The sequence below is a fragment of the Epithele typhae genome (assembly GCF_022376455.1).
Source record: "Epithele typhae strain CBS 203.58 chromosome Unknown BXZ73scaffold_29, whole genome shotgun sequence".
Taxonomy (NCBI): Eukaryota; Fungi; Basidiomycota; class Agaricomycetes; order Polyporales; family Epitheliaceae; genus Epithele; species Epithele typhae.
The window spans coordinates 358,802-385,699 of NW_025954220.1; the positions used below are offsets into that span (position 1 = coordinate 358,802).

At 56.5% G+C, this 26,898-nt stretch overlaps 9 protein-coding genes across 9 annotated transcripts; 5 read left to right on the plus strand and 4 right to left on the minus strand.

Annotated features, from left to right (window-relative positions):
- Positions 1-429: 429 nt before the first annotated feature.
- Positions 430-1,268, minus strand: BXZ73DRAFT_90439 (glutaredoxin; the record flags this gene model as incomplete). The annotated part of the gene is made up of 3 exons (XM_048025639.1): positions 430-534; positions 587-740; positions 802-1,268. 3 exons carry the CDS (start codon positions 1,266-1,268, stop codon positions 430-432), a joined length of 726 nt encoding a protein of 241 aa, XP_047877228.1.
- A 301-nt stretch (positions 1,269-1,569) lies between these two features.
- On the plus strand, positions 1,570-4,763 carry BXZ73DRAFT_90440 (COG complex component; the record flags this gene model as incomplete). The annotated part of the gene is made up of 12 exons (XM_048025640.1): positions 1,570-1,936; positions 1,960-1,991; positions 2,047-2,279; positions 2,333-2,450; positions 2,509-2,572; positions 2,599-2,744; positions 2,795-3,280; positions 3,333-3,543; positions 3,596-3,714; positions 3,766-3,861; positions 3,919-4,141; positions 4,192-4,763. 12 exons carry the CDS (start codon positions 1,570-1,572, stop codon positions 4,761-4,763), a joined length of 2,667 nt encoding a protein of 888 aa, XP_047877229.1.
- Positions 4,764-4,859: 96 nt separating this feature from the next.
- Positions 4,860-9,853, minus strand: BXZ73DRAFT_90441 (Golgi CORVET complex core vacuolar protein 8-domain-containing protein; the record flags this gene model as incomplete). Its single annotated transcript, XM_048025641.1, has 6 exons — positions 4,860-5,735; positions 5,903-7,624; positions 7,677-7,877; positions 7,940-8,808; positions 8,857-9,331; positions 9,470-9,853. The coding sequence occupies 6 exons, from the start codon at positions 9,851-9,853 to the stop codon at positions 4,860-4,862; spliced, it is 4,527 nt and encodes a 1,508-aa protein (XP_047877230.1).
- A 305-nt stretch (positions 9,854-10,158) lies between these two features.
- BXZ73DRAFT_48020 (uncharacterized protein) lies at positions 10,159-12,298 on the plus strand (the record flags this gene model as incomplete). The annotated part of the gene is made up of 6 exons (XM_048019974.1): positions 10,159-10,579; positions 10,618-10,774; positions 10,825-11,163; positions 11,221-11,448; positions 11,501-11,538; positions 11,625-12,298. The coding sequence occupies 6 exons, from the start codon at positions 10,159-10,161 to the stop codon at positions 12,296-12,298; spliced, it is 1,857 nt and encodes a 618-aa protein (XP_047877231.1).
- A 373-nt stretch (positions 12,299-12,671) lies between these two features.
- BXZ73DRAFT_90443 (threonine ammonia-lyase) lies at positions 12,672-14,699 on the plus strand (the record flags this gene model as incomplete). Its single annotated transcript, XM_048025642.1, has 7 exons — positions 12,672-12,999; positions 13,165-13,430; positions 13,505-13,751; positions 13,815-14,034; positions 14,092-14,357; positions 14,411-14,506; positions 14,563-14,699. 7 exons carry the CDS (start codon positions 12,672-12,674, stop codon positions 14,697-14,699), a joined length of 1,560 nt encoding a protein of 519 aa, XP_047877232.1.
- A 1,155-nt stretch (positions 14,700-15,854) lies between these two features.
- On the minus strand, positions 15,855-17,666 carry BXZ73DRAFT_48016 (HAD-like protein; the record flags this gene model as incomplete). Its single annotated transcript, XM_048019973.1, has 5 exons — positions 15,855-15,968; positions 16,017-16,577; positions 16,631-16,773; positions 16,824-16,873; positions 16,933-17,666. The coding sequence occupies 5 exons, from the start codon at positions 17,664-17,666 to the stop codon at positions 15,855-15,857; spliced, it is 1,602 nt and encodes a 533-aa protein (XP_047877233.1).
- Positions 17,667-20,332: 2,666 nt separating this feature from the next.
- On the minus strand, positions 20,333-20,518 carry BXZ73DRAFT_48118 (NADH dehydrogenase 1 beta subcomplex subunit 3; the record flags this gene model as incomplete). The annotated part of the gene is made up of 1 exon (XM_048019993.1): positions 20,333-20,518. One exon carries the CDS (start codon positions 20,516-20,518, stop codon positions 20,333-20,335), a length of 186 nt encoding a protein of 61 aa, XP_047877234.1.
- A 653-nt stretch (positions 20,519-21,171) lies between these two features.
- BXZ73DRAFT_90445 (uncharacterized protein) lies at positions 21,172-24,072 on the plus strand (the record flags this gene model as incomplete). Its single annotated transcript, XM_048025643.1, has 10 exons — positions 21,172-21,805; positions 21,859-22,001; positions 22,051-22,308; positions 22,357-22,587; positions 22,640-22,975; positions 23,033-23,275; positions 23,326-23,759; positions 23,821-23,844; positions 23,906-23,979; positions 24,032-24,072. The coding sequence occupies 10 exons, from the start codon at positions 21,172-21,174 to the stop codon at positions 24,070-24,072; spliced, it is 2,418 nt and encodes an 805-aa protein (XP_047877235.1).
- Positions 24,073-24,435: 363 nt separating this feature from the next.
- Positions 24,436-26,604, plus strand: BXZ73DRAFT_102136 (phosphatidate cytidylyltransferase; the record flags this gene model as incomplete). The annotated part of the gene is made up of 7 exons (XM_048015122.1): positions 24,436-24,554; positions 24,604-25,193; positions 25,254-25,471; positions 25,528-25,709; positions 25,758-26,112; positions 26,177-26,367; positions 26,427-26,604. 7 exons carry the CDS (start codon positions 24,436-24,438, stop codon positions 26,602-26,604), a joined length of 1,833 nt encoding a protein of 610 aa, XP_047877236.1.
- Positions 26,605-26,898: the final 294 nt, after the last annotated feature.

The following is a 26,898-nucleotide window of genomic DNA, read 5'->3' on the forward strand; positions in this document are numbered from 1 at the left end:
CCACCGAAGCGCGATGTATACCGATGTATGCTGGACAGTGAGGAAGATTGCGATTTCTCACAGTGACCACGTGGGGGTCGAACTGGTGGCTGGCGAAATGTACGGCAAAACTCCCACCAGTGGGAAGAGTCGCTCGATGGAAGACGTAAGATATACATCCCGGCACTACATTCGAAACTGGATGATAGAGCGCCTAGTTTCGATGTCGGGGTATGATTAGACTGCCTGTCCAACACCAAGGTGAACCTCCTTCCTTCTCAGTGTTAATTCAAGGCTCAAATTGTCAACAGGAACTCACTAGACTGCTATGTGGCTGGGTCTGCTCTCGCCGCCTTGGATGCAAGACTCCATACTACATCCTAGCACGGTATCCCTCGGTAGAGCACAGCGGTTTCAGGATCACGCTCGGTTCTTGGCGAGGCCACTTGATCACACGTTCCCGTTGATTTTCAGACCATTGCCTCCAAGGAGAGTTTTCAAAAGGCCCTGTGCATGCATTCCTTCGAGATGGTCGGAGCCGCCGATTGACTTCCCCTGTGTTTCGTAATGAATGATGTATGAACATGCGTACGCGAAACATACATACATTGAGAACAATGTTAGGCACAGTTGCATGTTTCGTTAGCCTCTTCAAGATAGCTTGTACCTGAGGCCCGTCTGAACGTTTGTCGAGCTCGAAGACAAGCGGAGGAGGAGTGAGGTCGTAGGAGTTAAGAAGTTTCTTCGCTTTCTTGGAATATCTAAGGAGTGTTTGACATTTGGGTCTAAAACGAGCTCGCGGAGTTGGAGGGAAGAACTTACGGGCAATATGTCTTGCTGAAAACAACGAGAGGATTCTTCTGAACCTGTTTCATATACTCATCCCAGTCGTAGCGTCCGTCAGGGGCGTAGATCCTTAGGTCGACAGGCTTCGAAGGATCGACTTCGACGCTACCCATCCCCTCCACGCGGAATGTCTGCCCATCCTCGTTGAATGTACGCTCCGGGTAGGCGGTGAGGAAGTGAAGCAGTGCATCCATCTCTTGCAAGTCTTTCAATGCGCCTTCTCCAGCGTACATCGCAGCTTTGGCCTGACCGACAAGTCCCGCGCGCGAAGAGCCCGAGGAAAAGCTCATGTCCTTGAATGATTCAGAAAGAGAGAAGGCTGGAGGGCCATACTGCGTGAGGCAAAAGACGCTGCCAATAGTGAGAAGGGCAACAGTCCAAAGGAGCCGGCGACGACGGTAGGGTGAGCCTGCCCATGGGCGGGCAGAAGGAGGAGGAGCCATTCAATGTGTTTCAACGATTTTGCAAAGTGAAATGAGGTAGTGGCGGAGGAGAGCCGACAGTTCGTGGCGACTGAGTGAGATTCACCGCGCACGGTGCGCACTGCCGCGCGCAAGTACTGGGCAGTGGACGGCGCTGAGAGTATTGGACGCGTGTCCAGTGGTCATCACGTGCTTGACGCGTCGAGCGCGCATGCCGGCCAACCAGGCCATGACGCCCCCATCTCCTACCCCCACCCCACGCCCAACATCATCGTGGCAGCCTTCCCGAAGATATAGCGACAAGCTCCGGTCACTCTGAGTGATGACCTCTGCCAAAAGTCCCGACGCAGTTGCCTCCAGAGATCCCTTCGAGCTCGACCGACTCGCCGAGGAGCTCGCGGTGCGCGAAGCATCAGCCAAACGAGCGAATGGCACAGGAGAACACGACGATCTACCGGAAGAGGCGCACAAACTACCGGTGCACGTTCCCCTCTCCCACAACGACGCTTACCTCTCCGCCGAGTCTTTTGACGTCGAGCAATTCCTCCTTTCGCGCGCATACACCTCCCTCCCCGATCTCCGCACCGAGCTCAGAGACTATCTCTCTACGCTCAAGGAGGAGCTGGTAAAGCTCATCAATGATGATTACGAAGCGTTCATTAGCCTCAGCACTGATCTCAGAGACGAGGGTACGAGGCTGGAGAGCATGAAGCGACCGTTGGGGACTTGAGAACGCGCGTCCTCGTACGTTGTGCTTGCTCTGTAGACTGTGATGTTTCCACCAATGCATTGTCTTTAGGATGCCCGGAAAACGCTCCAGGTTATCCAGGACGAGATCAAAGAAAAACTTGACTGCCGAACAGTCATCCGCGAGGAAAAGACATTCCTCCATCTGCTTCTCAAGATCTCAGAGTCCATTACCCGACTGGAAAGCTTATTGCTCATCTCCTCGCCAGGCGATCCTGAGCCGGAATCTGCTGTCGTTGGCAATATTCCTTTGCAGCCTCGCTCAGAGACCAATCTCGAGGACAGGTCAGGTCGACAGTACTTGAAGTTGTGCTATCTCTCATTTTTGTCTACGGCAGGTCGCGAGGGAATCGTGCTAAGCACATAGCTCGGGTTGCTTCTGAGTATACCCAGCTGTTGTATCATATCTCTCGGGCAAGGACTGAACCTTGTGCCTTCATCGACGAGTCTCAATGGGTTTGTGAGCCGTCCTTACTCTAGCTCTCACATTGCTTGCTGACACCTATGCATACAGCGCGTCGATCGTATCAAGTCTACATTGTCGTCCGATCTTGATCATCTCTTCTCGACCACGCTGAGTTCCTTAATTGGGGGAGGGAGCCAGGGAAAGCCAGCAAAGTCACCGAGATCGAAAAGTCCAAGCTATACGCTGACATAACGGAGTGCTTGCGTACCTATGATGTCCTGGGGCTCTGGCGCGACGCCGAGGATGTCCTGAGGCGAGAGGTAGTCAGGGATTTCACAAAGAAGGTATTCCCCCATCTCGACCACTCTTCCGCGTTTGTTGACTCAATATTTAGACTATTTATCCTGGAGCACTCTCTGCTCCGCACTCCCCCGTTGTTCCTCATACACCTGGATTCCCATCGCGAGCTGGATCATCACCTGCTCCTCCCGTGACGGCTTCCTTCCCTCCTCGAACGCCATACACTCCCTTCACGGCCTTCGCCACCAAGCAGAATCCGTTCGAATTCGCCCTGCGCGCAGACACAGGTGCAAGTTCTGGCTCCGCCTCGCACGCGCACATCCTCGACGAAACGGACGACACGCTTGCAGCACTGTACAACGCCGTCCTCCGTTTCATCGACCGCGACATACGTCGTGTAATGGAGATCGCAGAGGCCGTATGCGTCAAGTCCGGCTCGCGATCCGACTCACAGCGCGATGGGGAAGAGCCCGGGTTCGACATCATGGCGAACGTTGTATGGTCCGAGATCGGCCGCTCACTCATGGATGAGCTGGGATCCGTTATTTTCGCAGCAGGCAAGCCGGATGAGTTTCGCAAGGTGCGCAAGCAGTCATCTTCGGAGGGTGGATGGACTGACATGCTCGCCGTAGCATCACGAGACGACGCAAGCGTTCATCCGAGCTCTCGAGTTCCTTGCCCCATCTGTGCAATCTGTGGAAGCGATGCGCAAGCACATTGTTTATACCTCGTTTGAACGGCGATGGCAGTTGCCGGTGTACTTCCAGCTGCGATGGAAAGAGATTGTCTCAAGATTAGAGGAAGCTCTTCTCAATACCAAGCTGGAGAGGTCAGCAACAAAGGGTGAGCACTAAGTCTGCTTGTTGCGAAGACCCCAAACTTGACAATCGGACAGTATTCGCCCCGTTTGTGACACCTCAAGCAGTTGCTGTTCTCGATGCCATCCGTGCCAGTTGGAGCGCAGAGGTCTACATCCCTGAGCTCGCGCCCAGATTCTGGAGATTCACATTGCAGGTTCGTTCCCACATAATCTTCAATCTCTGTGTCCTCATCGAACTTGCACAGATCCTGAGCCGATACCAAACATGGCTTGATAAAAGTCTGCCTCCCTTCGAGCCTAATGCAAAGGTTGCAGCCGCCGTTGCAGCCGAGCGCGCTGGGGTGAGATGATTAGCTATACTTCGAGGGGGTCTCCAGCACTAACAGTCTGTGATCTAGGTTGCCGTTTCGCCGGCAGTGCGGTCCAGCACACCGATACCGACGGAAGCAGCTTCTGCGGAGAGTATCGCTGCTGACGACATGCTTCTGCAGCAATTCGCCACCGCAGTGACCGACATCAAGGCGATGGAGATCGGTGTCCTAAAGTTGTGGATGGAGGAGCTCAACACGATGCTTCCCGACGCGTCTTCGTCCGAGGGCGAGGAAGGGACAAGTGCAGAAGGTGCCTGAGGCACTCCATACATTGGACCGTCCGCTCACTCGAGTTCACAGACGCCTTGAAACATGCCCTTTCCAGGCTCACAACGCTTGCCCCCACCCTCCTCAACCAGATCGTCGTCATTCTGGCTCGGCGCGGCTGCGACGCCCTCCTTTCGATGCGCTCCATCCCGTCACAATTTCGCGCAATGTCGTCCAACCAGCGTGTCCCCACGGAACCTAGCTACTTCGTGTCCCTTGTCTTTAAGCACACCAAGGCCTTCTTCGCGATTCAGACAGTTGATGGTCCCGGGTCGGCGCTCAAGGACGCATATCTCAAGGTCGTCGCGGAAGAGGTGTTCGAGATTGTGGCGCAACGATACATCTATTTCCTCGCGGCCATGAAGAAGACCGAGGAGTCGCTCCGACGGCTGAAGAAGGGTCAGCGTTCGACGTACTCCCTCTTCGGCTCAAGTTCGCGCGAAGATGATGCCCGAGCGGACGAAGAAAAGATCCGGACACAGATGATCCTCGACGTAGACGCTTTTGGGCGAGAGGCAGAGTCTCTTGGGGTCGGGGTACAGGAGAGCGCGACATACCGGAGCTTGGCTGAGATGGCTCGGTCCAGTCTCACGGAGGAAAGCTGAAGTACAGTACAACCGCTGCTCGATCGCTAATATATACGATGCTGCAACGCCCGCATGCTTGCAATAGGAACCAGGAAGAAGTGTCTGAAACTACTGTTAATGTACATTGACGACTTGATTAGTAGAGAATTCCGATGGTAAGCATCTAGTATGGTATATGGCTCCTGTCCGTGATACGATGACTGGCTCGCTCTCTGGCTGTACCTCCCCGCCACCTCCGCCTGGCCTGTCTTCAAGCGTTTTGCTGCTGAAGAACGCGGACCCGCAGCCTCCACATGCTCCACGCGCGGGTGCCCAGCCCTTGTCCCGTTCCGCGACGAGCTCCCTGATCGTGTCCGCGACGTCACGATCTACAAGGTGCTTGGTAATGACGAGCATGTCGCCCTCGGAACGGAAGGACTCAAGCATCCCTGTGAGGATTGTGCGGAATTCGGTGTAGAGCGTGCCTTTGGAGACGTTGCCTTTGGATGTGGACGCAGAGCTAACAAGCCGTTTGAAGAGGCGGGGGAATGACACCGCGCGCGTAGAACTGACAGACATGAGGGCGGAGAACGTCTTGTGTACGAGGGAGCGGAGGGCAGAGATTGTCCCATGCTCGCGTTGTGCGCGGGGGTCGTCCGTTGGTACACCTTCCGTCGGGCCGAGCGCTTCCAACGAACAGCAGCTTGCGACGTGCTGGACACAGTCGATCTGGCTGCTTAAGAGCTGGAACCAGAGGTCTTCCAACGTGAACTCGGTGGAGGCCGTAACTTGAGAGCGTTCTAGGCAAAGAGCTATCGAGGTCCCGGTGACGCCTTCAAGCTTGTGCAAGGAGCGTGATATAGCATCTTGGGACTTGTCGTCGTTAGAGACAATGGCCTCCGCTATTCGTGTAGAGAGCTGCTGATCGAAAGCATCCGCTTTGGTAAGGGCAGACCTAGGCTCGCCGTCGCGATCGACGAGCCATACAACGGCGTCGTAAGCCTCATATTCCTCGCAAATACGAGCCGTTTCCGCGCCGTCCAAGAAACCAACGGGTAGATGTTGAAGGGATGAAATAAGGGTGGAGGGATCAAAGCGGCAGTGAAGGGAAACATAGGTGTGCCGGATAGAAGGGATAAGTCGGGTGGGGTCGTGGTTTTGCGGTGGAGGAAGACGACATCATCCTCATCCTGCTTCTGCGGCGGTTGAAGGAGGCGTTGCAGATACACGAAGCGCTCTTGATCGTAGTCCGGACCCAATGCGCCAAGGGCAGCCTCATGGCAATCGGGGATATGCTCGTTAATGAGAGCAGCTGTGTTCCCGATATTGACGTCGAGAAGATCGGGCAATGATTGGCGAAGGGTAATGGCTACGTTGTCCGGAAGCTTTCCTTTATTGACTCGCTTGGCAGAAACTAGAACCTCGTGGACCGAGGGAAAGACGTCTCGGCGCGGCAAGTCCTCGTCCTCGAGGAAGGTCATCAACAGTTCCGGCCACTGTTGTCCTTGCCGATACCAGGAGCGAAGAATCCGATAGAATCCGGCTTCTTTGAAGAGATCTAGTATCCGCTCGCTCTCGTGGGGAGTGTAAGCCGATAGCAGAAATTCTGCGGCGAGCTGCCGGTCTTCTCGTGTGCTCGTGTCGGGATCTTCTGCGAGGCCGATGAGGATGTTGTTCAGAGTGCTGGGACGGAGCTCGATGAACTGGGAGTATTTCGGTACATTGCGGGCGATGAAGATGTGAACGAACGTTCGCTCCTCCGGCGAGAGATTTGGTGTCGCCAGGATCTCGAGGAGGATCTTGGTGATTACCAAGCGATTAACTTTCCTGGTTTTGTCATTGAGATACGCATCCTCGAAGGCAAGGTCGAGAGTATGGAGGAACGCTTCTGGGTCGAATCGCAAGAGAAGTCGTGCGTACGGGTACGTCGGCTCCACCCCACTATCCTCGTCAGCTGTGAGAACGAGTTTTCCACCTTCACCTGCGGGCCACACACTAGAATGCCCAAAGAACAGGAATTCGTACATCGCATTCTTCGCCTCAAAAGCCTCATCTTCGGGAAGGGGCTCCTCGGAAGGATATGTAAGACCGGTCAGCGTGTCGGCGAGGAAAGGATAAACTTTGTAGGCGCTGAGGATGACCGGCTCTATTGACTTTTCATCCGTGGAGTTCATCGATGTCGGCGACGAATTGGCCCGCTGCCTCCGATGCTGATGGACGCGACGAATGAGACCCATGAGCTCGACCACCGGGGCCAGGTAGTCCTTGATCGCCCGAGTGTAGATGTAGATGAGAGCATCGTACAGGTGGTATTGCTGGCACAGCGGTATGGCCTGGTTGACATCGAGGCATTCGGGGTCGGTATGCCAAATGAGTTTCTCCACGAGGTCGGAACGGTTCACCTCTGCGTGGAGGGCTATGAGGCGTTGGGTGATCCGAGGTGGAACTTGACGAATGTCTCCGTTGAGCATGAACGGTTCCAACTGAGCGAGGAATATGCCTGAGATGCCGCTGTTTTCGTAGTACTGGAAGAGGTCCTCAAAGAAGAAATCGAAATCTTCCAGAGCCATGCTAGCGCGAGCGCAAGTAGATACCAGGCCTTCGAAGAGGACCGTGCGATCGACTCCGCGTCCGTCCGCGGTAACGTGTGTTCCGTCCCTCATGCGATCCTCGGAAAAGGCGTACTGGGCAGAGGCAACCATGAGTTCACGAAGTTTCTGCCCTATGACCGACTTGAGTCTCTCCGGATCATCAGGAAGGCCGTTCCTATTGCCTGGGGCTTCTCCGACGAGGTATGACCGAGTGAGATCGATGGCGCTGAGGAAGTCGCCGTCCTCGACAAAGTGTAGGATACGATCAGCCCAGGTGAGAAGTGTGCCCACTTGGATACCGTGCTGTCCCTGCAAGTTCACATGAGAGTGTACTCGGATGGTATAGCAAGGGTCGACGTACCAACAGGAATATCTTGCCTTTATAGACACGAACACTGTGTGCCACTTCTGACACTGCGTCCGAATAGGTGATGGTCCCATTGGTGGTGTGGCTCAAAGTGGGAGACACTAGCGACCACGCGTCGAATGATTCACGTTCCACCAACTTGAATGTGCGTACGTCGTGGATCTCGAACCCAATCTTCGTCAGCACAATGATTTGCTGGTGCAGCCTGGCATTAGTAAAAGGGAGAGGAGAAGCGCTAAGGAATCCAAGCTACTCACGTTGACGTTCAGCCATTGGAGCGCTAGGATATCGTCGCTAGCGGTCCAGGTGCCGACCTCCTCAAAGACAATCCTACCGACTTCAACCTTGTTGACTTTGCCTTTAGCGTCTTTGACGTTCTGCGTGATCTTGGACTCTGACACACGGAGCAGGTGCATGGATTCGCCCCATGTGTACACGAGCATCGGTGTGGATGTGGGATGGGCACCATTTGCCTGAGTCTTCTTGGTGTCACGCTCCGGAGATGAGGTCAAGTCTGAACCGACGGTAACACTAGGGAACCACGCCAGAGTACCCTTGAACCTTGACTTGGAATTCACTTCCTCCTCCGATTCCCGATGTCGTCTGTACCATGTCTTCGGAGATGGCTTGAGGCCGACGATGACGAGTTTGATGGGTGTGAGAAGGGCGATGAGATTATACGAATCCGTGGGATGCGCAGCCGTGCCCAAGGGTAAAGGTACCATGGATAGAATGGTGGCAGGCTTGCGGGTCTTTCGGCGGCGGAAACGGTGACCCAATCCTGAGGGGATTTCAGGAGCTTCTTCCTCCGGATACTTGCCAAGGATGCGAAGAATATCCGTCGCATCGACAAAGAGAACCTTGCCCAGGCTGTGGTAGAACGCAAGACCGCAGTCATCTGCTGAGACGAGTGCGGTATGGCGTCCAGCTATGAAGCCAACGCTAACGATGCGGGATCCGGGGAGATGGCCCTCTTGCCGGCCCGAAGCGACGGCAGCGAGAGTGGTGGGTGGAACAACGCGTGCGGGGGCCTTGGGGGAACGCAGGTCGTAGAGTTCGACATGACCGGCTGCATGGCCTACCGCGACGTACGTGTGGTCAAAGGAGAGTGCCAAAGACGTAACGGCTCCCATTGTTTTCTCTTCGGTCGCGCATTAGATGGTGCAAACCAAACGGGAAAATGGCTTACCTGAAGCATCACTGCCACAAACACACTTCAGAGTCTGCTTGAAGTCGAATACGAGAACGCGACCAGAGTCTGTCCCCACACAGATCAGCCCGTTGGCGGCCATTACGGTAGGTGATCCAGACGACTGGATGCCGAACAGTGCAGATGTCTTGGGGCCCTGACCAGCATAAATATGTTCTCCGACAACGCGCAGCTGAGTCCAGCGGAGGATTTCACGGACAAGCTCGTCTCGTGCTGAAGCCTCGTTTGCGGATAGGTTGGTGATGGAGGATGACCGGGAGAGGGCGGAGAAGTGCGAGGGAACAACTGATGCGGATTCGTGGAGATGTGAATGAAGAGTCGCGCCGCTCGCTGCGGAAGAGGTGCGAGAAGGTTGAGGGGTGACGGAACGAAGACGGGAGATGGTTGGGTGAAGGTAAGGGCGCGACGAGGGCGAGCGCAAGGGTGAGCCATTCCCAAGCTGACTCAGTGTTCGCAAAGGAGTGGCGGGGAGATTTGCTTTCCTGGGAGATGGGGAACGTCGGGGAAAGATGCGGACAGACTGTAGAAAGCGAGATGAGCAACTGGAGAGGGCGTGTGGGCTTGCACGAGTACTTACTGCAGCCTCGTCTTCAATAGTCGCGGCAAACTTCTCGTTTTCCGCAACTTCATGAACAAGGGACCGCTCGACCTCCTGCTCCTCTTCGAGTTCATCCTCCTCGTGGTCCGCACCCAGTACCTGGCGGAGCTGCTCGCGATATCCACCAGTTGGGTCCGCATCAACTCCATCGTAGACAAATCCCTCCTCTTCGTCGTCATCGGCATCGTCCTCCCCTTGTTCTCCGCCATTGTCGCCGTCGCTCATGAGCTCTTCGAAACGGGCCGAGTAATCGCCCATGATCACGGCGTCGGGCGCATTGTCTTCGTCCGTGTCCGAGAGGTGAGGGTCTTCCCCGGCTGAGGCATAGAGAGCGACATTGTTGTTGTCGTGTGTCCCATTCATGAACACGTCCGGTGAGAGGGGAGGACCAGGATCGCGGAGCGCGAGGCACGATGACGAGGAGGAGGTCCGGCATACCGGATTAACCTCCGCATATACACGCTTTTTGTGGCTCGCATGTCCTGATATGGGCTTGCCGTCTGGTCACTGCTCGGCGTTTATGTACGCTTATCGGTGCAAAACAGGAGCCAAACTCGGAGGCCGGGAAATGGGGGGCATTGTCTGTATCTCTCCCCTCCACCATCCTGACAGGCTTTCGCACTTCCCCGTCTCCCCGCCCGGCGTCAGCAATGGCCAACGTCGCGACCATGGGCCCCCCACCATCCCCGAAGGAACCTCGACGTTCCGGCCGACGCCCCGCAGCCTCCTCAAGCAAGTCTCCAGACGGCTCGCCACCGTCTGAGGGACAGCCCAAGCCAAGGGACAATACCATCCGCCCCTCTCTCATCTCGTCTCAGAACAACACCCGTACCAAACGCGCGAAGAACGAAGAGATAGAGGAGCCCCTTGAAGAACTTGCCAAGAACGGCATCTCCGGCAACGGAAGCTCCATCCGCTCGAAGCGCAAAGGCAAGGACAAGGACAAGGCCGCACTTGTACTGCAGATCCCCAACGATGGTATGGACCACGAAGTAGAAGCTGTAGGCGACGAAGCTGAGAACGGCGAGGACGAAGAAGGGGGCGTAACGCGTTGCATCTGTCAAAAATACGGTGAGTCTGGTCGCGCCAGTTGACGGGGGACGTGTCATAACCGTTCTCGTCCACAGGAGAAGAAGAAACCGACCAGGGAGAATTCATGGTGCAGTGTGAGACGTGTAAAGCCTGGCAGCATGGACAGTGCATGCACTACGAGGCCACCGACGTCGTGCCCCAGCACTACTTCTGCGAGGAGTGCAAACCGGAAACATGGGTTGAGGTCATAAAGTGCGCGATGACACCTCTTCATACCTTCCTACTCTTACCTTGCTTCATAGGGCCTGGGCAGCAAAGCATACACGCCACCCCTCCTCTCATTCGCATCCTCCCCCCACCCCCACCATGGTCAACACCTCGCGTAATTCTCGCTCCCATTCCCCCGCGGTATCGAAGACTACAAAGCGCAGGAATACGATGAATAGTCGTGATGCGGCGTACGACGAGGAGAAATACCGCGCCCTTATGGAGGCGCATGGAGCGGACTTCGACTTGCCACCTCGCACCCCGGTCTCTGCGGTGAGCGCTCAGGGTGTTGTGGACGGCCACGCAGAGCCGGTGCTGGAGAACGAGCCAGCCGCGAACCCCAAGAAGAAGCGGAAGAGATCGGACGACGATTCGTGAGTGCTCTCTTTGTGGCTCGTCCCCCATGTCGTCCAACGCCTTGCTATCGCCAGCGCTTCAGTGAAAAGGACAAGATCTGTGTCTGTGGTCTCCGATCGCCCTCCGCCATCCGTGGTCGCACGCGACGCGACTCCGCTAAGCACCATCATGGGTCCGCCCGGCCCTCCCTCCGCCTCTTCCACTGCGCGTGCGCCAGTTGCGCGAAGCAAGCCGCGAGCTGGGCGGAAGTCACAGGTGCAGGCGCAGGATCTTGCCTTAGTTGACGGGGCTGATGAAGGTAAGTGCCCGATTTCGCAGGGTCGTGACGTCAACTCACGTGGTCTCAGTTGGAAGCGCTGCGCCAACACGCAAGGCCAATAGCCGCGCCAAAGGTGCGTTTTGCGTCTTGTCACTGGCTATACCCCTCTCACACTTATACCCGTGATACCCTTGATGCCCTACATATACCCTCGCTCAGCCAACAATACCTCCGAGCACACTGGCAGACGCGCACAGAACAGCGCAGCCGCTGCCACCGCGGCTGGAACTTCGGCCACCTCGCGCTCATACCATCACTCCCATCCATATGCCGCTACTCAACAACCGCTCCTCACCTCCTGGAACCTGCCGGACTACCTCGCTCATCTCGCAACCGCGCTTCCATCCGAGGTTCCTCCCGCCCTCGAAGTTCAAGGCAGTGTCCTCGACGCCAATCGCAACCCCCTCGATGTCCCAGAACGCCTAACCGAGCGCGGCGTCAAAGTCAAGTGGCCAAGTAAACGCATGAGCGTTGGAGACATGAACAAACGTGTTCGGTCGCTGGTCGAATGGGTCGGGCGGGAGCAGGCGGCAGCGATGGAGCGGACGAGGAGGAAGGAGGCGCTTCAAAAGGCATTGCAGGCGCAGGAAGCGGTGAACGGGGAGGGCGGCGTGATGGACGCGGAGGCGAGCACGGCCGACGGTGCGCACGCGAAAGAAAACGGGGTGGTGATACCTCCCGAGCTTCCGCCGCCCGTGGGTGCTCTGGGAGGGAGGGATGATGCCACCATGAAGCTGATGGAAGAGCTGATGGAGGAGCTTATCAGCTTCCAGGAGCGCTTTGGACCGGGGGCGAAAGCCAAGGAGCGTGACCGGCGGGCAGGGGCTCTGTAGCTCAGAGTCATGCATGGCCGTTACCGCTTCCGTGATCTGTTTGTTGTATCCTCAGTCTCACTCGCTCTGCTATATTATTCCTCTACGAGCTTTCATCATGCTGTACTTTTGTCTTATATCTCATATATCATAGCGTATACGTACTGGGCACGGTTTATATTCCTCTCGAGTATCATCCGGTCGTCAAATACGGTCGACGTCGGACTCCGGACCACGCGTGAAACGCAAGACGACGCCGGCGCCATTTACGGACATACTCTCGCATTTTCCTCATGAGTCACTCAGCTCCCCATCCAATCCACCCCGCATTCTCGCCGCATCCACACCGTAGCTCCGACACCACAGATCAACCGAACCCATCAGGGGCAGCACGATGACGCCCTCGACGACGGTCGAGTACGCCTCCAGCGCGCCCGAGCGCATCCCAAACGCGCGATATCCGCGCCTCCCGCCTCATGCCCTGCTCCCCGACGGTTCACCCGACTATCTACGTCTCATTCTCACGTCCAAGGTCTACGAGATCGTCAAGGAGACCCCCCTCGTCTATTGCCCGAACCTCTCTACGCGGCTCGGCAACCAGATATGGCTCAAGCGTGAGGACCTGCAGGAAGTCTTCAGCTTCAAGATCCGCGGCGCATACAACTTCATGGCCAGTCTTTCCGAGGAGGAGCGGTGGAAGGGCGTCGTGACATGCAGCGCGGGTTAGTGTGCGTACTCCCACAGCAGCTTTGGATCGCCCGCGTTCCCATGAATCCGGCCTGCGGAGGCCACCTCCTTGCCTCCACTTTCTGGCATTCTCGCTCGCTGCTCGTGGCTCGCACTATACATCTAGTAGCGTCTAACGCTGACCTCTGCGCCCCTCCCAGGTAACCACGCTCAGGGCGTCGCGCTCTCGGGCTCGCGTCTCGGCATCCCCTGCACGATTGTGATGCCCAAGGCGACACCGTCGATCAAGGTCCGCAATGTCTCCCGGCTCGGCGCGAAGGTCGTCCTCTTCGGCCAAGACTTCGACGAGGCCAAGGCCGAGTGCGCGCGCCTTGCACAGGCGCACGGGCTCGTCTTCGTGCCCCCGTATGACGACCCACTCGTTATTGCCGGCCAGGGCACCGTCGGGCTCGAAGTGCTCAAGCAGGTGCCCAGCCCCGAGACCCTCGACGCGATCTTCGCGGGGTAGGCGGTGGCGGGCTCGTCGCGGGCGTCGCGGAGTACGTAAAGCGGATCGGGTCTCCCAATACGAAGGTCATCGGCGGTGAGACCGTCGACGGGGACGCAATGGAGCGCAGCTTGCAGAAGGGCGAGCGGGTGACGCTCAGCGAGGTCGGGCTATTCAGCGACGGCACGGCGGTGAAGATCGTGGGCGAGGAGCCGTTCCGGATCTGCAAGGAACTGTTGGACGGCGTGGTCAAAGTCGACACAGACGAGCTCTGTGCAGCCATCAAGGATATCTTCGAGGGCGAGTGGCGAAAGCTAATAATGTCGTTTTCTTAGGCCTAACGATTCCGGTCCGTGCTTTTAGAAACGCGCTCCATCACCGAGCCGGCAGGTGCGCTCGCTCTCGCTGCTGTCAAGCGGTATATCGTGGACAACCAGTTGGTTGGCGCGGAGAAGAAATTCGTGGCCGTCATCAGCGGCGCGAACATGAACTTCGACCGTCTACGCTTCGTCGCGGAGCGTGCGGAATTGGGAGAGGGTAGAGAAGCGTTGCTCAGTGTTGAGATCCCTGAGCGGCCTGGAAGGTGAGCCGCTATTTTCGCATGAACGGATTTGTACGTCTCTAATCTTCTGTTTACTAGCTTCGTGGCCTTACATGACATGATTCATCCACGTGCAACCACGGAGTTCGTGTATCGATACCATCATCACGAGCGCGCACAGATTTTCCTGTCGTTCCAGCTGGAAACTACAGCACGAACCCGAGAAGTCTCGGAGGTCATCGCCGCGCTCGAGCACCAAGACATGAAGGCCGTTGACATCAGCGATGACGAGATGGCGAAGACGCACGCGCGATACATGATCGGTGGTTGCACTGAGGTGCCCAACGAGCGGCTGTTCAGATTCGGTACGAAGCCCTCAGCACATCCCGTTAGTACTCCGCTTAACTCAACACGTCAGAATTTCCCGAACGCCCCGACGCCCTGCGGCGGTTCCTCAAAGGGCTTCATGTGGGGTGGAACATTTCTCTGTTTCATTACCGCAATCACGGAGCAGGTGCGCACGGTCAGTTTTCAAAATGCTCTAGTCTGCTCATCGGTGAGCCCTGCCAGACATCGGCAAGGTCCTCGCGGGCATCCAAGTGCCACTAGAGGAAAGGGAGCAGTTCGAGAAGTATTTGCAAAATCTGGGCTATCCTTACGTAGAAGAGACCGAGAACCAAGTGTACAAGAAGTTCCTGCGGGGCTGAACCAATGCCACTATTCCGGGCGCGACATGAGCGTTGGGTTGGACCCGCGCTCCCAAACATTGACACATTACGACAGAGCCTGCAGGCGTGGCTGCCCAAGCGAGCGCAGATAGTCCGAAGTGGCCACAGCCAGTACCTGCCAGTACGCGTTCGCCAAAGCTGTCTAGAAGTTAGCGTCGGCATCGGGAGGCACGAGGCCGACTCACGGATGGCATAACAGCTAAGCTGGACGGTCGGCTATGATATCGCTGACCACGATACCCAAACAAGCACGGCCCCGTGCCTACAATTTGTCCTACCGCCCATGCGGTTACATGCGCGTTGGAGATAAAGAAGACTAGATCTGGCGGCCCTGATGCAGACCTGCCTGACGGGTTTAAAGACCGTCAAGTCTAAACTGTTCTGGTGATGGTGTCCGGTGCTGACTGCGCAATGCACCAGGCCAGGCCGTCGACGCCCTGCCTCGCCCTGCCTGGGGCGTTGATGTCCTCCTCCGTGTTCTGCCGCCCGAACGACGTGTTCCTCTCAGCCGCAGGGCGCGGCCGTCAAGCCCGGGCGGGTGAACAGCCTGATCACGCCCCCATCGATGTGGTGGCACTTGCGCTAAGTATCACAATGGCGCCGGGTCTCGGGTCGTAGTGCATTGAGCTCAAGCGCCAAACATGTACAGCTTTCGAGCTGAACAGCATCTGTGCAGGATCGGCGGGGAGGAGAGAGGGGCATTCCCGGGAGGCCGAGCTCTAATTCTACACAGACAAGTACATGCAACGACACGGCGTGGGGACTAGCTACTGAGGCTGCGAGGACCAGCGGCAATGACCTCGAGTATTAGATGGAACGATCCGCGGCATTGATATGGGAGCAACAGTAGTGTGTGGGGGAGACGGAGCGATGTGAAAGCAATGACGCCATATGGGGGGACCAGCGCAGCAAGACACTCTTACATCTACGGCGGGAAGATGTATGGTACAGATGAAGTCGTCAAAAGTCGTGAGCAGGGGCATGTACAGGTGAATGGAATCTGCGAGGTGAGGAGGGAGAGCCGGAGCCGGAGAGAGACGGGGAGAGCGGGAGGGGGAGGATGGCGTCCGAGGATAGGAGAGCACGAAGCGAAATAAATTAAACATGAAGAGGGAGGAGACTTGCTTGGAAAGGTTAGGCCGTCAGAGGCACCGTCTTGATATCCAGCTTGTTTGACCGGGACCAACGGCGCGGGCAGAGGCATCCGAAGCTGAGGGGGCTGACAGGGCGTGCGATAGCCGCAAAGAACTTGTTCACAGCACCACACCCCTTGCCTGAGTCCTCCATCTCCGACACTTCCGGCTTCGCCACTGCGGCGGTAGCGGTAGACTCCTCCGACGGAGATGGAGAGGGCGGCCGACCGAGGGACGACTCGATCGCCCGGACTGCGAGCGCAGTCGCAAGGCCCCGGTTCCCCGCCTTCACGCCAGTGGAGCCGAACATGTAGAACCAGCACAGGTCCCAGCCGCCATCAGCGCATTGCTGCGCAATGAGCTTCTCGGCGTCCCGTGGGCATGCAATGCCGACGCTCGTCGCCGCGAGTATCCGGAACGCAAGCTCCATCGCGTCGCCGGCAGCACCGATACGCTCGCGGATGCGCTCGATGAAAAGTGGACGGAGGCGGGCTTGGACGGAGGGGTCGTTGGCGCGCTGAAGAAGGCGGCTTATGAAGAAGAGGAAACAGTCGGGGGACATGTAGTATCGCGAGCCGCCGTGGTAGGCGCGATAGAGGAGCACCTCATGAACCCAGTCGAGAGTTCGTGGCAGTTGGTGCCCACGGCCGTGTTCATAGAACAGGGACAGGACGTTGACACAGACGAACGGGTCCATGCGAGGCCGGGAGTGATCAAAGTACGTCTGATGGAGGGTGAGCACGGGTACGTGGAGGTTCTCGTGACGTCGCTGCTCACCTGCATAATGCCATCCGCATCTACGTACTGCAGCATCTCGTCGAGGATAGACGATACGAGCGACTCGTCCGGACGGAGGACCGTGAGAGCAACGGAGGTAGTGTCCACGTCATCGGGAAACGTCTCCGAGAAAAGCGGCTTCCCTGCAAGGCTTGGTTAGCGACTTGCTCGGACGGAACCATCGATGATTTACCTCTGAAAAAGTTCCATGTCCGAGGGCAATCCGAAATCGTGATTAGGGACCTGTGAGAAGTGCCTTGGTCAGAAGCTGGTCCTCGCACCTAGACTAGCTGGGCACTCACTTATCCCCGGTCAGCTCGTAGATGATTAGCTGCGTAAAGTTCTCCTCAAACACGGCGCCCACGTCGGTGACCGACTCCAGCTTGCCCGCGTGCTTGCGAAGGTACTCCTGCCCGCGACGCACAGGGTCCCCGAAGATATTCCGGAGCTGTCGGAAGACGTTCTCCTGGTTGTCGAACACGATGCCGTGCATCCCGAGCGAACGCGCAGATGCGACGTTGTCGAGCTTGTCGTCCACGAAGACGGCCGTTTGCGGCTCGATGCCCATCTCCGAGATAACCCTGCGGTAGCAGCCGAGATGCGGCTTGCGCTCACCCACGAGCGCAGAGGGGAAGACGCGGTCGAAGATGGTGGTCCACCCTGAGTTGTGGTCCATGATGTACTCGTAGTCGGGGAGGGAGATGTTGGAGAGCGCGAGCACGGTGAGCTCCCCGGGCGCAGTCCGGCGGAGCTCGCGAACCAGCTCGATGAACTCCTCGTTCGGGCGGAGGGACTCACGCGCCTGTTTGAACGCTTCGGCGATGACGTCCCTGTCGATACCGAACTCCTCGGAGACGAGAGCATAGCATTTGTCCTGAGTCAGCCGGCCGCGCTCGTACTCGAACCAGGTGACGGAGGAGAGGATCTCCTTGAGTTGGCGAGGGGGGATGGGGGTCGTTGTCTTCGGTGACCAGCGGAAGAGGACGTCGCCAAGATCGAGGATGAGAGTGGTGTACTGGCGATGGACCGACGCCATGCTGAGGGAGGGGACCGGGAGAAGGAGGGTGGGCAGGGAAAGAGCGGACATGGCGGGCAGCCACCTGCTGATTAAAAGCGAAAGGGAGAACGAAGATGCTGGTGGAAAAAGGGCAAGTCGGTGGCCCGCACCAGTGTTCTCGCTAGTTCAAGCGGAATGGTGGGAAAATCCGCGTAGGCATGGTCCTTGACCGAGTGGCGGCGCCGACCCTCGCTTGCAAGGGATGCGCGCGGGTCAGAGTCTAGTCTCCGATGTACGTACGGGATCTTGATCGCGCTGTGGATGCCCCCTGTGATTTACGCGCGCGCCTACCCCGGTTGTATGTTCAACCTCCTCGCCTTTGGCACTTCGTCAGTGTCGTCGAGTTTCCGTTCGGCATCTAGTACACAAACGGAACGCTTGGCTGCGCGCAGCATGAAGTATTAGCTCGCGTAGACTGTAAACCCCAGTGTCCTACCTCATGTCCTCCACAGTTTCCGTGAAGCAACTACTTATTTCAAGCACTGCGGCGGTTCCGTACCTGTCGATGCGGAGAGAGCCACCTGTCGCCGGCCATTCGCGTGGGAGGGATTGGTCTTTCGCTGTGGACAACGCGTGCATTCGTAAAGCGTGTGTGGGACATATGCGATCCAACGGATTCTGCCCAGTCTGCTCTGCGTCCGAGCGAAACTTCACATGCGTCCACTGATCCCACCGGCTCTACGCATGCGAAGAACTTGACAAAGTGCCCCATTGTCCGCACCCGTACCCTCTTTGCGTTCCTGGCCGTCCGCGCGAACCCCATCACGTTCCAAACGGGGGCGTGTAGAGCGGGATATGTAACTGCTAGCTCGTGGCACTAGTGGCCAGACCAATTTAAATGACCCTTCGCGCATCAGAACCAGCTCCCAGCGCTGCGAGCCGGCTGGCCGCGTTACGCAAAGTTGATGAAATCAATCGCCACGACGGATCACTGACACTGACCCCCTTCGGGCCTCAACGCCCCGAAAACTGTTATCGGCCCGCCCCGGGAGGCTGTAGACTTGAAAGGAGGCAGGACGCACCTTCGAGCACAAGTTGCAAGCTGCGCTCGGTTCATCGCCGTGTGAAAATGTCTGTAGATCTCCATCCACGTGAGTGCAAAGTACTTGACTCTCGAGTGGATGGTAACAATGCACTTCCCTGCTTCTCGGCGGTCCAGTCTCCGGCGTATCAAAACGCCCTTAGAGCGCCGCTGGAGTCCAGATGCCCGTCCGAGATCTCGAGATGCTAGACTGGCCTCTTGTTTCCGTTGTCTCGTCCCATCCAGCATCAAACAAATACCATAGCGGTAGCGACCTCAGCAAGCCTTCGTGGTATTTCTTGCATTCGCCAACACTTGCCATGCCGTCAGTGTGTGTCCGCGCGGGAGTCCCATACGGCAAAATAGATTTTGTATGAGTAGGCGAGAGTCTTCGCATGCAATTTTCACCACTCGCGACTCCGCCGAATGGGCGGCATCGCGGAAACGCTGATTCCCGAAGTCTTGGCCCCTGCAGGAGCCGTCGCTTCTTGTCCCGCGAAGGAGCTGCGGCTCTTGTTCCCCGGCCCACGTCTCCTTCATGACTGACCGCTTGCTGCAGAAGCCCTCTACACAGTGATCCCCGTGCCAGGTTCCAGCGGCAGAGCAGTAGTACGTCGAAGCACTTGATGTTGACCCACGACGCTAGAAGTTCAGGAAAAGTGAGGAAAGCTCGCCTAATCGCGTTGTGGATGTCCGTGTGAGCGTACTGATGTTGTGTCGAACGATTCTCACGGACATGACATCAGATACAGAGCAAACGAATCCTGATGAGCTCAAGACCTGAACCAATGCGCTACCAGTTGTGCCCCTCGTGTCGGTACACGGCACGGTACTGGCGCTGCGGACGGGGTTCCAGCTTCTAGCGCACTCGTCGAGTTCTGGTGGAACGACTATCACTCGCCTCCTTCATTATCAGCATTTGTCCTCGATGGGTGGAATGCAGCCGACCGCACGGAAGACAGGATGTCATGCTGAGCGCCGGAGGCGAGACGAGCCGGGTTTGACGCGCTGCAACTTTGCAAGGCCACGGGAATGTTGTGCTGACAAGGTCACGTTCCACCGTAAGTACGTCAAGCATGCAAGGCAAACAAGATTTGTTAGCTGCTGGATTAGCATTCCACTAACTTGGTACGGGGCAGAGTTCGGCTCGTATCCCTCTTGGGTGTAGAAGTCGTGTGGCCCAGCATCGGGGGGACTGGAGTATGGCTAGGCGTGGAAACGGTATGGAATGGTTGAGACTAAAGTCTACTCGGATAGACAGCGTCAAGATAGCATCCCATGAATGTTGCTTCGTGATCCGTCGAGTGTGATGCCTTCTTGACCTAGTGCCAGATGGAGGACTCACATAGCACTCCAAAAGCATGCTCGTTTTGAACACACCATGCAGGGCTGGCCACGCCACAGTACATTTCTGATGACTAACTCGCCGACTAGGTAGAGACTTCTGGCTATATGCGATGAGGTTGTGCGGACAGTAACAGGGGATCTCTTCGTCGGTAGAGCTCTTTGCGACGCTGTTTGAGGATTCCTAGCTTGAACACCGTTATTGCACTTTCTAGATTCGGCCAGCAAGTCACGTACCGAAACGCGGAGGACAATCTCGAGGCTGCGCACGCGCAACGGCTCAATGGGAGCTGCCAGACATCATGTTGTCCGCGATGACATACGCAGTGAAGGCGACCACAGCGGTACCAAAGCCTGGCAATGCACGGAAGAACATGGCGCGACGGGCGAAAACGGGGTGCTTGCGCCAGGCGTCACGCTTTGCCCACGGGTCGCGGAAGAGTTGAGGGTCCCTGGAGCTGGGCATCTGTTTCACGGATGAGCGGCATGTACCGAGGAGGACGAGAACGAGGCACTGACGGGGGGATTATGGAGAGCTGAGGCCGGAAAGGGCGATGCGGAGGTGACTGGCCAGGGTTCCCTGCCGACAATGTCTGTCATAGACGCCGAGGCACGGGATCAGGCATGTTTAGGGTAGGCCCGGCAATACTTCAACAGATTGGAGCTGGCAGGTCGCCCCAGCCCACTCTTCCTGTCTCACGTCTGTTCTCCTTGTCCTCGTGCCACCCCCCGACTGTCCCTACCTGCGCCACCGTCCTGCCCGCGATGTCTGGCGATGTCTCGATGTTCTCTGACGACGATACGCCTCTCAACCTCAAGACTTCTTCCCAAAGGACGCCTCAGAACGGACACGTTGCTCACAACGGGAACGGTGGCGGGATGGGCGACTCCTCCTTGAGCGAGGATGAAGACATGCCTTTAGTATGTCAAATCTCTCTGGATATCTCTCTCAGTGCGCATATATCTGACCTAGGAAAACAGTCCCAGAGCACCCGCCCGAAGTCAGAGACCATGACACCGGACACTAGGGGTCTAAAGCGCAAGATGCCCGTTATGTCCGACTCGAGCGAGGATGAGAGACCTCTAGCATCCTCGCCGGCCAAGTCGGCTGCTGTGCGTATGCCTGGTGCCGTCGAGGCCACTACCACGAAGTCCTCTACGAACGGCAAGCGCCCTGCTGCGTCCTCGAAGAAGACCATCGAGTCCGACGAGGAGGACGACGACGACGACGACGAAGCCCCTTTGGCAAAACCGAAGCGTGCCACCAACGGGAAAGCGAAGGCTGCGACGAAGTCGAAGTCTAAGGGACGCCCAGCGAAGAAGGTGAAGCAGGAGGTCGAGTCCGACTTCGACATCGAGTCCGAGGATGATGCCCCGCCACCCCTGAAGAAGGCTCCGGTGAAGCGGAAAGCGAAGGCTGAAAGTGACTCGGACGACGACAAGCCTTTGCAGAAGAAGCGGGCACCTGCTAAGAAAGCGGGTGCTTCCTCCACCTCGAAGAAAGTCAAGGCAGTGCCGGCCGACGGTGTCAAGCCTAAGAAGCGGGGCGCCAAGAAGGAAGAATCGATGGACGCGACACCGATCAAGGGCAGGGCGAAGAAGGAGGAAGAGGAAGAGGACACCTACAAGTGGTGGGAGCAGCAGAACGAGGAGCGGGATGGGTCTGTCAAGTGGGAGACGTTGGAACACAACGGCGTCTACTTCCCCCCTCCGTACGTTCCCCTCCCCAGTCATGTCAAGATGAAATACAATGGTGTGTATGCTCCTCTGATGAGTCACGTACGCCACATTGATTTTTTTTTACAGCTCAGGATGTCGATCTTCCTCCGGAGTCCGAGGAGGTAGCTGGCTTTTACGGCGCAATGATTGAGACAGATCATGCGAAAGACGTGACCTTCAATAATAACTTTTTCGACGACTTCATCAATGTGTTGAAGAAGTACCCTCCAGTATGTACGCCATGACCTGTCGTGTGCCTGTACTAATGAATTTCTACAGAGGAACGGTGTGAAGATACAGAAGTTCAGCCTGTGCGACTTCCGACCTATGTACGAATACTTCGAGTCGGAGAAGGAGAAGAAGAAGAGTCTATCCGCCGCCGACAAGAAAGCGGCCAAGGCAGCAAAGGACGAGCTCGAAGCTCCTTACACTCACTGTGTGCTAGATGGTCGCAAGGAGAAGATTGGTAACTTCCGCGTTGAACCCCCCGGCCTTTTCCGTGGACGAGGAGATCATCCTAAGAAGGGTGCATTGAAGGTACGTCCTCATGTTGTCGGTATTCCCTTGTCCTCATTGGCCGCCCAGCTACGTGTGCGTCCCGAGGACATTACCATCAACATCGGCAAGAACGCCCCTACACCTGTTCCCAATGTTTCGGGGAAGTGGAAGGAAGTTGTCCATGACAACACGGTTACCTGGTTGGCCAATTGGATTGAGAACGTCAACGGCAACTACAAGTATGTCTTCTTGGCGGCAGGCAGTTCGATCAAGGGTCAGAGCGATTGGTCAAAGTTTGAAAAGGCGCGAGAGCTCCAGGTTCGTCTCGTCCACATCAAGTTTTGTTGCGCAATGCTCACAAGAATGACAGAAACACGTTGACCGGATTCGCATGGACTACAACAGAGACTTGAAGAGCAAGCAATCCGCCGATCGCCAGCGAGCCACCGCCATGTACTTCATCGACAAGCTCGCACTCAGAGCCGGCAACGAGAAAGGTGACGACGAAGCTGACACTTTTGGCTGTTGCTCTTTGCGTTGTGAACACGTTTCCTTGGAGCCCCCGGACAAAATTGTCTTCGACTTCCTCGGTAAAGACTCGATTCGGTACTACAACACGGTTACGGTGGAGGAGCAGGTGTTCAAGAACATAAGAATCTTCAAGAAGGGCAAGGACGACGGAGACGAACTCTTCGATCGAGTTCAGGTATGTCCAGTCTGGAGCTTGTTGGGTCACTGTTTGACACTGCCTTGTACCGTGCAGACTACGGGTCTCAACAAACACCTGGCTTCGTACATGAAGGGTCTAACTGCGAAGGTGTTCCGTACCTTCAATGCATCCATCACCTTCCAGAAACAGCTTGACGAGCTCACTCCCAGTAAGGGTACGATGCAAGAGAAGCTGAATGCATACAACCAGGCCAACCGCATGGTGGCCGTCCTGTGTAACCATCAGCGCGCTGTCCCGAAGACGCACGAGCAATCCATGTCGAAGATGCGCGACAAGGTATGCTCCACCCTTCTTGATGTGCACTTGGTCGCTGACGAATTATATAGCTGATTGGACTCAAATACGAGCGCATGAAGCTTCGTCACGCCTTATTCGCCATCGACGCCAAGTACAAGAAGAACAAAATGTACGTCGATGATGAATCAGACTTCGACGACGAGATTATCGCCACGCACGAGGACACCATGAAGACTAAGGAGCTTGAGAAGGTGGAGAAGAAGTTCCTGAAGGACAATGAGAAGCTGGCGGAGGAGGGCAAGGAGTTGCAGCCTGACTCGCTTCTGAAGGAGAAGATCAAGGAAGTCGAGGCTGAACACAAGCGACTTGTGAAGGAACGAGGCACCAAGAAGCATACCCTGAAGAAGGATAGGTCGACCGACAAGATCGAGGAGGCGATTGCGAAGCTGGACGAGCGGATCAAGACGTTCAAGCTCCAAATGGAGGATAAGGAAGCCGGTAAGGAAGTTGCGTTGGGAACGAGGTACGCAGACGATCGCGTGTATGCGGTCACTTATTGACGTCGTCGGCTTGCGATTTTCCAGTAAAATCAACTACTTGGATCCCAGGTTCGTCTGACCCCCCTATTCATGCCGTAGTCGTCTCTTATCGTTGCCGTATGCCTGCTAGACTCACAGTGGCCTGGTGCAAAGCCAACGGCGTTCCTGTCGAGAAGCTCTTCTCGAAGACCCTCGTCACCAAGTGTGAGTACTTCGGCTGCGTGTTTTGCAGCGTCACGCTCACCCCTTCTAACAGTCCCATGGGCCATGGAGGTCGACTCGGACTGGAGATTCTGACGTTATTACTACATTATTATCATCACAGCTGGAACCTCTCATCATCATCATACACCTACACGCATCATCTCATCAGCTCTGGACATGCCTGTCATCCCTCACACTGTTGTTGCACTCATTTTTTCCGCATCGTACATACACATGTTCCGCTAGGCTACTCTGTAGAAGTGTTTCGCGAATCGAACATCTTGGTTGCTCCATGTCTGATATAAGCCGGCTTGCGGGTTGCTCGAGTGTTTGGGCCTGCCGATGGGCGACGTGGACCGCCAGGGATCCCGGCGCTTTGTAACACGTGGGGAAGACTACTGTACGGGGCAGCGTCACTCGCCTCGCGCCCCACTCATTCCCCCTACCACCACTAGCATGTCCACACGACCTCCTTTCACGTCAAAAACGGCTTGGGAAGCCCTCGGTATAGAGTCCGGCGAGGAGGTGGACGATGAAGAGTACCTCGATGATGCCCCCGCGTCTCAACCTGAGAGGTGCGCTGCCCCACCGTGGTCATATTCATGTCCATTGACATCTTGCTAGCGGTACCGAGTCGAACGTGAAGCTGTCCAAGAGCGCGATCAAAAAGCAGAAGGCCCTCGCGCGCGCCGAGAAACGTCAGCAGGAGAAGGCCGCTCGCGCTGCTGCACGAGCTCAGAAAGCCGACGTCGCGCCCCCTTCCCCTGCTGTCTCGCCCCCACATGCTTCCACCCCTCTTGTTGCATCCGAGCCAGTCATTACCGACGCGCTTGATGTTTCCCCAACCCCTCCAGCAGAGAAGGCCGCTGAGCTTGCCCCCGCGGTCACCCCTGCCCCCACATCCGTGGTTTCCAAGCCTGTCTCAAACGGCGCTGCATATCCAGCGACGAAGGCGAACGGTTCTGCTCCCCGCGACCCACCTGCAGAGACGACTCCCGCGCCGGCTGCAGTGCCGTCCGTGAAGCCGCTCACGCCAGCGAGCGAACCCGCTGCGCCTGCGTCATCGGAGAAAGACGCCCATGTCGTGCGGAGACCAGACATCGAGAGCCCTCCGGAGAAGGCACCGACGGTCGAGGACAGTGAGAAGGTGAAGAAGAGGCAGAGCTTCATCACCCGCACGCTTTGGACATTCATCATGATTGGAGGGTTTATCAGTGAGTGCCATTCACCTGCGCGCGACGTCCAAGCACTGAGGACGCAATGGGCACGTGTAGCTCTCCTGCTCATGGGTCACGCCTACATGATCATGCTTGTCATGCTTTGCCAGGCTGTCGTTTACCGGGAAGTCACAGCCCTCTTCTCTTTGAAGCGAAAAGTTGGTGGAGAGACGGATCTTCGGGGGCGCGATCCTTGGAGCAAGACACTCAACTGGTACTTCTTCGTTGTCACGAACTACTTCTTGTACGGTGAGAGCATCATCTACTACTTTAAGGTGTGTGGTGCTCGACCTTGTATTCAGTGGATGTTGCCTCACCTCTTGGGTTCCAGCACGTTGTGTTCTCCAACGCCCAGCTTACGCCATTCGCGACAAACCATCGTTTTGCGAGTTTCTCGCTGTACTTGATTGGTTTCGTCGGGTTTGTGCTCTCGCTCAAGCGAGGATACCTGAAGCAGCAATTTGGTCTGTTCTGCTGGGTGCACATGAGTCTACTCATGATTGTGGTGTCTAGGTGCGTATTATGCTCTCAAAGGATCACTCCGTACTAACGTCAGTGCAGTCACTTCATCGTGAACAACATTCTTGAGGGCCTCATCTGGTTCTGGGTCCCGGCGTCGCTTGTCATTTGCAACGACGTTTTCGCCTACATCTGGGGGATCACGGTCGGACGGACTCCCCTCATCAAACTGTCGCCCAAGAAGACGGTGGAAGGGTTTATCGGCGCGTTCTTCAGCACGATCATCTTCGGTCTCCTCTGGGGCACGTATTTCATGCGCTTCGACTACATGATATGCCCCGTGCGCGACCTTGGCGTTAGTGCGTTTGGCGGAGAGCTCCACTGCAAGCCCAACCCGATCTTCGTCTGGCATGAATGGGTCATGCCCCTGGAGCTCCGCACGGTCGTCAGCCCGCTCGTGAGTACCCACCAAGTTCTCGTTCCATCCTCGGCGGCTCCCTGTGCTCATGGTTCACTCCCAGCTTGGCTCAAATGTGACCACGATCCCGTACGTTCCGTACCAGCCGCATCTCCTCGTGCTCTCCTGCTTCGCGTCGCTGGTCGCGCCCTTCGGCGGGTTCTTCGCATCTGGTTTCAAGCGCGCCTTCGACATCAAGGACTTCGGCCACAGCATCCCTGGTCATGGTGGTATGACGGACCGGATGGACTGCCAGTACGTCTCGCCTTCGCTTTCCACCAATGATGTTGCTTACGCGCCGTTTGCGCTCACAGGTTCCTCATGGGTATCTTCACCTACGTCTACTATAGCAGCCTCATCCGTCAAAACAACGTTACTGTGGGCTCCGTCCTTCAAACGATCGTTGGCGGCCTCACGGTACAGGAGCAGCTTGAGCTGTTGGGTGATCTCAAGCGCCTGATCGAGAGTCAAGGAATTGTAGTGAATCTATGACGAACGTGTAACGAGGAAGGGATTGGTGGTGGTAGGATACTTTTGATCCCTGCTTGCTCTCGTATGCGTGTGCTTCGCTTTGTTGCATCTATAATATCTCTCGCGTAATCCTGCCATTTGCCTCTTGCTAGGTCCACATAGGAGTATCAATAAACCTTCATTGCGTACTGCCATTCTCAAAGTCGGTGGATATGTCTGCGGGCGCGGCATAAAGCATATGGTTCGTTCGGGATCATATGTTATGGTGATTGGTACAGACATGACGTGCCCAGGGGAGGCTGCAGACAGCGATAC